The following is a 12,986-nucleotide window of genomic DNA, read 5'->3' on the forward strand; positions in this document are numbered from 1 at the left end:
TTTGCAGCTTGCCAAAATAACAATTGAAATGAATGGACTTAATTTTGATGCCATCCATTAATAATAAAACACCAAGCATAACTGGTCTTGGATTAGCAAGCAAATTGAAAAGTTCATGGCTTGAATATTTCATAACTCCAGAAATTGACATGTAGACATTACCTAGAATAAGTTTTGATTATCTTGCTGTTTTTAGTTTATTTGTGCTGGGAGGCACGGACAGGGAGAAGAGAAGCCCTCTCCGTGTGTGCTCGGCCCAGGAGCACTGTGTGAGGGTGGGTAAGTAGGGAAGAATTAACAGAGGAGAGTGGGAAGCAGTGTCTTTTCCAGTTTTAGCTTGAGTTACTGTTGCTAGTTTTAAAACAATTTCCAAAAACTCAGCATCTGCTTTCAACAGTCTCTGAAATATGGCTCTGCATACAGAAGAGAATAATTTATGGAGAGAGTAGGGAGTTGCGCTATTTATTTTTAGAAAAACTGGTTACAGTTAGAGAAAGACATTTTTGTTGTCTTTTCACCCTGGATGTGCTGTTTCCCTCCTCCCCAGTGCTGGAAGGACCCACACACCCTAGCTAGAGGAGCAGGTGGGGAATGCTTTGCTGGGTGGCTGCTGGGAGCACCCCAGCTCTCTCCCAGGTTGGGCCTGAAGCCGCAGCTTTCCACCCAGCTCAGCTTCCCCAGAGTGCGGAGCAGTTGCTGACGACGGGGCTGCAACTGTGACCTTCATGTTATATTTACTGGCCACCTGGACTGTTGCCCCAGTAGCTCCAGCTTTGCCAAACAGATGTCAAAGATGAACAGCTGAAGAAACAGATGTAGAAGTGGGAGCCTGTGGACTCTTTTTAATACAAGAAGACACCTTCTCTTGCGAGACAGTCATAACTTATAGCCCTGCCTTTTCACAGAACAGGGTTACATGCCTACAATTTTTAGTCTGACTTCTCCTTCCTGGGGTCATTTCTTTCTCAAGCTTGGGACATAAAGCAAATGAAGGGAGGCAGCTCTATTTGGGTGTGGAAAACAGCCAGAGAAAACCTGGAATGTCGCAGGAGTGTATTTACTTGGTGGCCCAGGCATTAGTGATTATGTGGCACCTCTGACCACCCCCTCTCGTTTAGGATCAGAATCCACCAAAGCTGTTGGCTGGGTCACATGAGCTGCTGGCCTCCAGGGAGCTCTGTGTCTTTTCGTCTCCCAGCTGCGATTGGGATGCAGTGTGGACCACATGCAATTAAGCACTAAATTGTGTGGTGCTCACAGAAATCAATAACCCCTAAAGCTTCCTTGAATAAGAGTGGTAAATACTGTACCATGAGTTCTATCTGGCTAACTTCTTAGAGATACTGAAATTAAGGTTGGAATACATTCATAGTAGAAACCTTAAAAAGAAAAGAAAGTACAGCTACTTGCGCAAGTGGACTAGCTGATGTCCGTGTCCCCTTTAGAGCAATGCCTAGCGCATGATAGGTAGTGGAGTATTTATTGTGGCTGAGCCTTAGTGTTTTTCATCCAGGTAATTCTGTGATTACTTTGAATTGTTCATTTCTTGTCTTCTGAAACTTCAGACAATTTATCATGTAAGCCTCAGGAAAAACCTTGCAAAGTTATTGAACTCCCATTACCCATGGGATGCTTAGATTCTGCTGCAAAACTGATTGGTCTTGAAGAGAAAATATTGGACCTTATAATGCCATTTTGAAACTCACTATCTTGTAAACTGAGACCTCAGCTACAACCGGCCTGCCACAGGCTCAACATGACTCCTCAACAGCCTTTATTGAGCACAAATAGCTTTCTGAGGACACTGAGGCATGGGTATGTAGTGACCTAACAGAGGGGACCAGCTTTGTTACCCTAGTTTTTGCTTGTAGATGTAGTGGTAGGTGGTAAATCAAGTGGGTTTCTACAGAGCAGAGCATTTGTAGAGCAACTGACACCAACTCCTTCAATCCTCACAGCAGCCCTTGTGAGGTACGTATTATTGACTCACTCCATTTTAGAAATGAGTAAACTGAGGCGCAGAAGTAATATAACTTCTCCATAGAAGAATGGAAAAGTTGTTGCTGGGATGTAACTCAGGTTTATCTGATTCTGGAGTACAAATACTAGCCAGCTCATGACTTGCTTACGTTTTGCAATGCTTAATTCTAAGCCCTCGTCATTTTCTCAACAGACTCAACAAAATGAAACCAGGACACATTTGGCTGCATCTTGCACTGCTTGGGGCCTCCTTGCCCGCTGCGCTGGGATGGATGGACCCTGGAGCCAGCAGAGGCCTGGCAGTGAGTGTGGAGGAGTCGCAGGCAGAGGTACAGTCACATGACAGCTGACCTGATGTTTCAAAGTGATTGCTTTTCAGTATTATGGTATCTGATTCACCCTCCAACTTAAGTTTCTACTAGTTGATTGCAGTGTGAATCTAATTGTTCCCCTTCCTGGTAGGGGGTGGAAGAAGCAACATGTGTTGATATGGACAGGAGAATTACCTCACGCTGTAAGTAATGGTCTGACCCTCTGCAGTGCTGACAGTGTGTTCCACCACAGCTATCGTCGCTGGTTTGTCGTCCACAAAGACCCTCAAGGGAAACAGCCTTTCTGTATATTTAATAAAACTGAGAAAATGCAGACTCATTGGTGGAGCACACCCCTGTGAATTAATGAAGTCTTTTAATTATAAAATATGTTTTAAAAGAAATGAACTCCTTTTTGAGTCTATAGATAAAAAGAAGCAGGCTAAGAAAGAACTGGCAAGCAGAGGCCCTAAGGGAGGCCGCCTTAATGAACAGATGAGAATGATTAATGGCATGTTAGGTATATATAAACGCTTCTAAAGTGCTTGGAAAACTTGTTCTCAAATACCTCCCCGGAGAATCCTGATACACTGCTAATTGCTTAGTGACCTTGGTCGTAAGTACTAAAGAGAATTCATAAACTGTACCTCACCCTTCTCAGGTAGCAGGCCTCATAGAATTTGGGGCTCATGGGGGATGCAGTTTTTCTGCAGAAAAGTTTTGTATGAGCTGAGCTTTAAGACTATACCCTTTCAGTAAAACCACCAGGGATTTTTTTTATGATGAGGTAAATACTGCAGCTTATCTAAGAGCGTCTCAGGGCATTTGAATTTCCATTGTCTTCCTCGATGTATACCCTCCCCCCTTTTCCACTGCATGCATGTTTCCTGTTCTGTGGAATGAGAAAAAATTACCTCAAAACGTCAACATTACCAGAGAGTGAATGCTGGTACAGTACATGGTTGGATTAATGCATTATTTGATCCAAAGATATGATTTCTCTTTCATTATTACTTAATTGTAATGCAATCCTAAACCTACAGCTTTAATCTTCAGGGAGCTTCAGAAGTAATTTACCATGTACTTTTCCCACTGAATTTAGCGTGACTTCCTTTTGTGGTGAGCAGATGATTAAATAGAAACACTATGTCTCCCATCTAAATCCATGAAGGACACAACTTAATGCTCTTTTGAGAGAGCCTGGAAACTGCCTTGCTGATGAGCACAGCATTTCCCGGTCAGGAACGGCTTAATCACGATTCTCACATCCCCACATGGAGAGAATGATCGCCTAAACCCTACACATACACTGTGGTATTGTTAATAGCAAAGCAAAGAGGCAAATGCACAGGTATGTTTACTTAGACTTCTTACTATTGGGACTCACTGGCCCACTGTTTCAAATCACTTCTTTCTATTAAAATAGTCCCGCCAATTAAGATGGGATTTTGTTGGAGGTAAATTGAAGGTAAATTAATATCAATCTAGAGTCTCTTTATCTTAGCTGGCAACACCCTAATACATTGTATACCAACCAGAAAGGGCATATGCTGGCCATTCTGAGGAGGTGAGGCTTTCTGTGTGGAACTGTGGTATTGTGTCCCCCACCCCCATTAGGATAGAGCCCAGGAGATGCCACTGTCTCCCAGGGCCAGGAATTTTGTTGCTTCTAGAAAAGGAGATGATGCCTCTGCAGACTCTTCCTGCAGGTACAGCTGCGTCCATCCAGTTCTCTTTGCTATAGTTTGAATTTTTGCCAAAGGATTGTAACTTCTACTCGTGGAGTCTGCTTATAGCCATGATTAAACGAAATGGTGATAATGTGAAGGGCCCAGGACATAGGATCGATGTTTAGACAGAGACAGAACATTTATAACTGACTAGTTGCTGACCTTGATCCCACTTTCTGCGCGGCCCCTCCATGCCCTTACTTGCCGGGTCTTCTCACCTGTGAGGCTGTCTCTTCTTTCCATGCCTGAATCATCCCCTCTTCCAAGACTCAAGCTCTGGTGCTCACCTTTTATCCAAAACCTTCCTTGACCACTCTCAGTTACATTTGATCTCTTTCTCTGAACACCTAGTCTTTGCTACTTTTTTTTCCTTACTGACATTTTTATTTTCCATATGGATGAAGCCTATCGTATTGCTCTTTCTCTTCCTCACAGTGTTTAATTTTAAAGGCAGAATTGAAGCTCAGTGTGTTTCTGAGCCGATCAATGTTTTTTTCAACATTTTGGTAGTAGTTGTGGAGTCACTGGTGCTTTCCAAATTCCGACTAGACCACCAAGTCTTCAAGTGTGCGACATCGCTCCCTGCCCAGCAGGGTCATTTTCAGTGGAGACATGAAAGATGTCTCCAGCACATCTGGAAGCAGCTTGCCAGCCAAGCAGATTGCACCTTGCCCACATCCAAGGTGGAGCTTGTGTGCTACAGGTCCTGGGGAGTTTTTTCTTTGACTTATAGCCATTAATATTTCCATAACTCACTGCCCAAATCACATGAGACTCCTGGGGCAGTTTCCTAGACTATTTTCTGAAAGAATCAAAACCAACAGTGTTACTACTTGAGACTGAATAAATCTAAAAACCGTTTCAGAAACTAAATGATCAGATGTTTCGATATGTATTTTCTTCCCGATAGTAGGTCTTTACAAAGTTTTATTCATTCACTTAAGATTTTTCAAGTACTTGGAAAGCATTACTAAGATTTGATTTGCCTTTAAAGTTGTCATGCTAATTACTTGAGCAACCTAAAGGTATTGTAAATAGGGATTAAATGACCAGTACATGTGTGTTTGTACATTTTTTTTTATTTTATTTTATTTATTCATTTTTTAGAAAGGAGAGAGAGAGGGGGAGAGAGAGAGACAGAGAGACAGAGAGAAAGAAGGGGGAGGAGCTGGAAGCATCAACTCCCATATGTGCCTTGACCAGGCAAGCCCAGGGTTTTGAACCGGTGACCTCAGCATTTCCAGGTCGATGCTTTATCCACTGCGCCACCACAGGTCAGGCTGTGTGTTTGTACATTTTTAAAGCAATTACAGCAAATGTGAGTTCTGTTAAATTATTGTTTCACGAACAAAGACTGCAGTTGAAATAGCTTCAAGGAGTTGCCATTTGCAGGCATAGATTAAAAGAAATCTAGCTGGGCGGAGCACCTCTTTAATAAGGGTTGAGAGGCAGATCGTGGCCTAGAATACCAATGCAATTCTGAATTCAGGAGAAGAAATTTGGAGAGATACAACTTACTGATATTCTGAAATATGGTTTTCCTTTCTCCTATGTTAGGGCTAATGTACAGACAGCAGTAAAACCAATAATGGTAGAAATTAAGGTTGGGGGTGGGGCAGGAAAGTGAGCAGTGATGTGGTGGCAGCTTCAGGGACTTGCCCCTCTTGAGGTGCAGGCACTTGTGTGAGGGCCCTTCACTTTGGGCCCTGGATGCTGTCTTCCTGCCATTCATGGGGCTTTGGGATAGCACAGCAGCCATGGCACAGCTTTATGCATCCTTCATATGTCCTGCTGACCTTTTAGAATTGCTCTTCCTCATAGTCTCTAGCCATGCACTAAATCACTTATAAATGGTAATATTGGGTCCTTTAAAGATTGTTAGCTTTGTGTGCCTCAGTGCTGACAGGCCAGAGATGTGCTTTGTGGTCAGACACCATATGTTTTTGATATGTGCAAATTCTCATAGGAAAGTCTTGGGGAAAAATATGTTGGGTGGTGCCAATAATAAGGATCACACCCCTGACCCCTGACCTCAGCAGTCAGCCTAAGAAAGCCCGATCCTCCGCTGGCTGGCTGACTGCCCCTTTTCCCTTTCTATAAGTCCGTACTCACGGCCACTCCTGTCCCCTTGGGGGTGGCTTCTCACTTCAGAGAACCAAAATGCTCTGGCTTCCTTCTGCACTGGCTGGGAGTTCAGGAGCACTTGGGTGGCTGAGACTGGATATTAATACATTTTTTAATATTTTTCCTTCATATGTGCCATTGTTTCTCATATGTGATAGAATTTAAGGCAATACTTCCCTGCCCTGTCTGGTAATATTCTTCTCCCTCCTACATTGCTGACTCTTCTTTTTGATTGACTGCTGGGGAAGAATGACGATCTGTGGGCTTTATGGTCTGCCTACCGGCACCTCTGCTCACTCGTGCCCCTCCCTTCGTGGGCTTGGGGAAACAAGCTCCCCCCTCCCTATGGACAGATAGGCCCAGGCTGGACACAGGGCACCTTCTAAGCCTCACCTCAGCATAGGCCTGCGTGCTTCTCCTGTGGCCATGGGATCACCCTTCCTGATGACTCACTGTTGCCCACTCCAGCATTCAACTAGGTTTTAAAGAAAATGAGACTCTGGGCAGACTAGGAGGCAGTGGGGTCCCCTTACTAGCACGCAGTCTGGGGTTGCCGCTGGCACCCGTTTTGTGAGAGTGTAGAGCCTCTACTGCTCAGGGGACAGGGGCAACCTCTTCTCTGAACTTGAGCTCTCAGCATGACTCCCTGCTGTGTCAGAGGGTGTGGGCTTGAGTTCTTTAGGCAACATTGGGGGAGCACAACCTCCCATCTGAAGAAGTCTGAGTAAATCCATAATTTTCAAGGTGAAAGATGGTGGCAAATGCTCAAGTTCGTGGGGGAGTTGGATGAGCTGATGTCCTCCTCACACTGGTGTGGGCTGTGCCCTATGCCAGCACCTCTGGCATGTCAGTGAGCTCGTGAGCGGCCTGGGGCTGGTTAGAGTGCAGATGCCCATGCAGTCCATCTGGGGTGGGTCCTGACAGCCTGCATGTCTCACGAGCTCCCAGCAATGTCACTACTTCCAGTCCCAGGGGACTCTGGGCAGAAAAGTCCTAGAAGAGCCCTCTGCCATGCCCATGCTCATGCCCAGGAAGGAGAATCCATTTGGTGATTCACCCTGGCCTTTGCTAGCTCTGCCATCGTGATGATGCTCACCACAGTCAGGACAAAGAGAGCAATGAAGGGGCTGCTGTCATGCCAGGCAATCACCAGCATGAGACTGGCTTGGGGGCAGGGGCAAGTTGAATGAAGCAGCCTGAGTTTGGAGTCATTTGCACCAATTTTCTTTTTTTTTTTTAATTTTTTTTAAATTTTTTTATTCATTTTAGAGAGGAGAGGAAGAGAGAGAGAGGAGAGAGAGAGAGAGAAGGGGGGGAGGAGCTGGAAGCATCAACTCCCATATGTGCCTTGACCAGGCAAGCCCAGGGTTTCGAACCGGCGACCTCAGCATTTCCAGGTTGACGCTTTATCCACTGCACCACCACAGGTCAGGCTGCACCAATTTTCAAGCACGCAGTTGGAGAGAGACTTAGATATATATACCCAGCATTCCTCCTTGGTTTCTTTGTAGGTGATTTAAATCCTGAGGGTCAGCCACACCCTCAGCTCTCACCCATCACCACCTCCATGCCACTCATACTGGTGTCTTGTCCCAGTCTCAGTCCCCAAGGCCTAGCCAGGTTGTTTGGGGACCACAGCCACCCAGCTGGTGTTCTGTTTTGGGCCCTTGTTCTCTATCCTTGGGCAGAGGAAGGCACTGTGTTTGTTCTCCATGTTGGTCTTCCCCACTCACCTCTCCTGGCAAACCTTTTGCTCAGTGCTAGTCAGCACACTGCACCTTTAATATTTTGAGATTATATGTAGTTGACAGTTTTAGTTGCCTCTGAGAAGTTCTGTGACCCCGGAAAATGAATATTTATGAGTTCACAGAAAACCATTACTTTTTTCCTCTTAATTTAGAATTTACTCATCTATTTATGCTTCTGCTGCTAACTAATCTATGCTTCGTTAGGACACTGTCCACCCCGGTAATCAGACATCAGGCCATGCATTGTAGATGGTGCTCTAATTTCCATTTTGGGGGAGTTGGCGGCATCGGCTCTCCATGCCCTGATCATCTGCTTGATTTATCCTCTGTGATTTGTGGGTTATCTCTCTTGCTTCCCATTTAGAGAGAAGCAAATGCTATGTTGATATGAGACTGACTCTAATAGGCCTCATGTAAGCGGACTCCACTTTTCTGTCTGGCCAGCCAGGATCTTTGTCCTTTGTCTTCCGCTGCTCTGGCTTCTGCTCAGAGGCTCCTGGGCCCTGTCTGGCCTCAGCCACCTGGGAGTGGAGGGCCTTAGTTCCAGGATCATTGGGCATGGGATAAGATGGGCCCTGTGCTCTGAGCAGGTGACATGTGAGTGAACTGCAGAGCAAACAGGTTTGCTGGTGCTGTTGGAGGACGTGCGTCCTGGTGGCTGAGAAGCTGTCTGTCTGTTCAGCCTGACCTCTCTCTTGATGGGTGACCACACACCTTTGCATTCTGACCTTATGCATTCCCCTGAGCCACAAGGCATGAACCAAGACAACCAAATCTCATTCTTTTATGAGATTTTATGAGGTCCTGGTTCCAAGAGGTTTTTAAAAAAGTATAGCCTGAGTATTCTCATTTCACACTTCATCTTGATGGGGCTGCCAGCTAGCCCTAGAGACCAACAGTTCCTAGCTTCATGCTGTGCTCAGGTATTTCAAGGACTATAGTAAAATTCAGAAAATGAAATTAACTTCATTTTAGTTTCATTTTAAAGTTTGTTTCTGACAGTACTTCTGGGCTTAGTTAGGGAGTGACAACACAGAATCCAGCCACCAATGGGGATGAGTGCCTGCAGGGTGGAGAGGAGCAGAATTCTGGCGGAGTTGGGGGGAAGGGCAGCTGGCGGGGCAGCTGGTGTTTCCTCTTCTCCAAGGGGTGGTGTCACACGCTGTGCTGTGGAGGAAGTAGTCGCTGAGGGGAGGAGCTGGGCTGCAGTGTGATCAGACAGAAATGGAGGGCTGAGGGGTAGGGGTGAGGAGGTGGAGCAAGAGTGCTCTGGAGAATGATGGTCAAGATGCCAGCTCATTTCCCCTTCAGCTTATCTTCCCATCTAAATTCTCGTTCTGCTGACTGGACCCTTCAGAGTATGGAAAGAGCTTCTGAGGCGTTATTTCAGGTGCAGTCTTACCTCTCTGCTCTCCCCTGTGTATCCAAGCAGCAGGGGTGCAATCTGATGGCTTGGCCACCTTTGTCCAAGGTCACTTTGTGTATTCATCTTTGGGAAGGGTTAGCAGTTGAGGAGTTTGCCATCATTTAACTCAGGGCTGGAGCTACATGGGTCTATTTGACCACAGATACTGTCCCGTTTCTCAGCACGGACCTGGGTTCAAGGAGGGCTCTATGGCCGTGTGTAATGATGCCACATGGCCCAGCGACCTGCCATTGTCTGGGAAAGGAGGGAGTCCTCAGTGTGTGAGCAGGAAAGGGACTGGAATTGACTCCCTTATTAATTGTCTAAATCTCTGCTGCATGCTGGGAACCATGCTTACAGAAGTGGTTCCTATGCCTTTTGATTTCACGGAGTAGGAAAAGGAAAACCTGTTAAAGACAAAACTCAGCTTCCACCTGGAATCACTGTCACTTCTTTTTTTATACCTTTATTTATACCTTGTTATTTCTAAAAGAGATAAAAGTCCATACTTTCTGAACAAAAGGCAGTTCACCCCATGGAAGCCTTCCATGAGTCCATTCTACACATGGCATATAGATGTGTTTTGTCTGAGGACTGGTTAGGTCATAGGTGTGGGTTACAGGAACATTGATCTGAGATCCTTAGGAAACAAGGCCTATACAAGCAAGTGCTTGTGTGGCCTTGAAGTTCTTGGTGAGCTAGAGCCCAAGCCCCACTGAGACACTAGGTCCCAGACCGAGCCCTAGGGTTGTCCTCTGTGGTGGTATCCTAATTGCATGGCTGGAAAGACCTAGCTCCAAGATAGAGGGTGGTGCTCAGTCCATAAATAGGTGCCCTCTGTGTAGGTGAGGCACCAGCCTAGTTGGTTTTCACTGTCTGATTCAGGCACTTCTCTATGTCCGAGGGACACATGTGGCTGGCTTTTAAAGGGAAAATGGGGTGCAGGATTTTTTGTTCATGGTTTTTGAAGTGTTGTGCCATCTCTTTACTCCTCTCATGAAAAACAGCATACCACTTCTGTTCAGTTGGGGGTTTCTTCCTCCTAATAAACAGCAGTCTTGTTTGACATGGGGGTAAGAAATCTTTACCAGAGACAAGGATGGAGGGTGATTGGCCTCTGTGGCGTGGGGTTTCCCTCCATCAAAGCGTGCCTCCATCTGGACTCTGCACAGAGGAGGGGGAGAAGCTCGTGCTGGTGACAGGGGACCACCATGGAGATCACGGGCTTCCCTCCATCTGCAGAAGTTCTAAGAAGGCACCTGTGCAATTGCTTGATGCTACACATGGAGACAGAGCCCCTGCCCAGTAGGCCTGGAGTTCAAATTGAACCCCTTCTAGAGGTCTTAGCCTGGAGGGAAAGCCACCATTGCTTCTTTTGTTAAAATACTCTAAACTTTGAAGTTTTGAGTTTTTCTGGGTCTGGACTGAGAGAAAGTATGCGTGTGCATTGTTTTAAGTTGAGAAGGGAAGTCATCCCTCTATTTCTGACAAAAGTCTTGTCTAGAGCTCACCAGTGAGCCTCTCCTAGAAAATGGGGTGTTCTCCAGAAATGCCTCTGCTAGCCACCTGTCTTTGAGGAATCAGCACCTGGCCCAGCAACAGAGGTGACAGACACCCATATGGCAACCCAGGTTCCAGCCCCAGCCTCTGAACTGTGCCTGCCTTTCTGACAACATTCCTCTCCCACTGCAGCTGGGAGGCCTCTGCACTCCAAGTAGCCAGGTTGGCTGGTGGCTGGTTGGCTGGCAGCAGGGCAGCTCCTGGCGTGGCAGCCTGAGGCAGGCAGTTCTGGGCTCTCAGCTGTCCACCCCATCTCCTAACCAAACCCTGTATGTCCTGTGGCCTCTTTCTCCCCCAGGATATTCATTGTTAAAAAGAATCCCATAGTTGGTTTCTCCTGCTGGGGCTGAAACACTCACTTGATGAACCTCTCAGGTCAGAGTACCCATGACTCTAATCTGCTTCTTGCCTCGCCAGCTGCGTAGCCAAGGGAACCACTTCCTCTCTGTGACCTTCAGGTTAGCCACGAGTAAGATATAGGCGATAAAAGCACTGATGTCAGAGTTGTCATTAGGACTAAGGTGGCACATGTAATACCTGGCCGCGAGTGCTTGCTCAGAATGTGGCAGGCAGAGTGGATACTGTGTCCGTAATCTCAGAACCCAACTGAGTACCCATCAAAAAGACTCGCACCTATCCCTGGCCGGTTGGCTCAGTGGTAGAGCGTCGGCCTGGCATGCGGGGGACCCGGGTTCGATTCCCGGCCAGGGCACATAGGAGAAGCGCCCATTTGCTTCTCCACCCCCACCCCCTCCTTCCTCTCTGTCTCTCTCTTCCCCTCCCGCAGCCAAGGCTCCATTGGAGCAAAGATGGCCCGCGCGCTGGGGATGGCTCCTTGGCCTCTGCCCCAGGCGCTAGAATAGCTCTGGTCGCGGCAGAGCGACGCCCCAGAGGGGCAGAGCATCGCCCCTGGTGGGCGTGCCGGGTGGATCCCAGTAGGGCACATGTGGGAGTCTGTCTGACTGTCTCTCCCCGTTTCCAGCTTCAGAAAAATACAAAAAAAAAAAAAAAAAGACTCGTACCTAGAGTCAGGGGCCCATGTGTGGGCCAAAAGCGGAATCTCCAGGCCACCCAAGCGCCCTGAAAAAGCCGCGCATGGGGAGGAGTGAGAGCCAATTCCAACGCTGGAACTTTTCCGTGCAGGCGGGGGTTTCACTCAGAGTGTGAGACTGCCAGCCTGATATCCTGGTGCACATAGATAGTGAGCGAGAGTTTCCTCCAAGCGCCCTGGGACTGGGCGCCCGCCCATGTTACCGGACAGAGTGGCAATGCCAGAGGTCTTTGAGTGGGCAGAAGCCCCGCCTGACTATACTAGCAGCTCTGACTGACTGAGCCTTACCCAGAGCCCTGTGCTGAATGGGAATAGAGTGGGGAGTTGCCAGCTCTTTGAGCCTCTTACTATCCAGGCAGAGGAAGCAGCAACCCCATAGCTGGATTATCAGGCTACTAATTGAGGAAGAAAAGACTAGGAGAGAGGCTCCAGGAACATGAACTCTCTCACTGTCGGAGCCTATAAATGCTCATGAGCCTCGTCTGCCTACGAGACTGAAGCACAATACATGACATCGCCATAGAGACTTATCAACTGCAAACCTCTACCTGAGAGTGCCAAAGGGGCAGAACCTGGGGTACAGAGTCACCGACAAGGAAGAGGGAGAGAAAAGAAAAAGCAAGAAGATAACCTCTCAAAATCAAGAATAATCCACAGACTTTTATCCCATTTAATTATATTTGTTTGTTTCTCTTATCTTCATTCTTTTTTTTTTTTTTTTGTATTTTTCTGAAGCTAGAAACGGGGAGAGACAGACAGACTCCCACATGCGCCCGACCGGGATCCACCCGGCACACCCACCAGGGGGCGATGCTCTGCCCCTCCGGGGCGTCGCTCTGCTGCGACCAGAGCCACTCTAGCGCCTGGGGCAGAGGCCAAGGAGCCATCCCCAGCGCGCGGGCCATCTTTGCTCCAATGGAGCCTTGGCTGCGGGAGGGGAAGAGAAAGACAGAGAGGAAGGAGAGGGGGAGGGGTGGAGAAGCAGATGGGCGCTACTCCTGTGTGCCCTGGCTGGGAATCGAACCTGGGACTTCTGCATGCCAGGCTGACGCTCTACCACTGAGCCAACCAGCCAGG

General features: G+C 47.5%; 1 protein-coding gene across 2 annotated transcripts in view; it reads left to right on the forward strand.

Annotated features, from left to right (window-relative positions):
• Window positions 1–12,986, forward strand: part of FSTL4 (follistatin like 4) — a 592,181-nt gene that overhangs the window by 5,434 nt on the left and 573,761 nt on the right. For both annotated transcript variants that reach the window (XM_066388059.1, XM_066388060.1), the window contains exon 2: window positions 2,174–2,309. In XM_066388059.1, the coding sequence (XP_066244156.1) occupies window positions 2,184–2,309 (126 nt within the window). In that variant the 5' untranslated portion in view covers window positions 2,174–2,183. The remainder of the gene's footprint in view (window positions 1–2,173; window positions 2,310–12,986) is intronic.

The sequence above is a fragment of the Saccopteryx leptura genome, chromosome 6 (assembly GCF_036850995.1).
Source record: "Saccopteryx leptura isolate mSacLep1 chromosome 6, mSacLep1_pri_phased_curated, whole genome shotgun sequence".
NCBI lineage: Eukaryota > Metazoa > Chordata > Mammalia > Chiroptera > Emballonuridae > Saccopteryx > Saccopteryx leptura.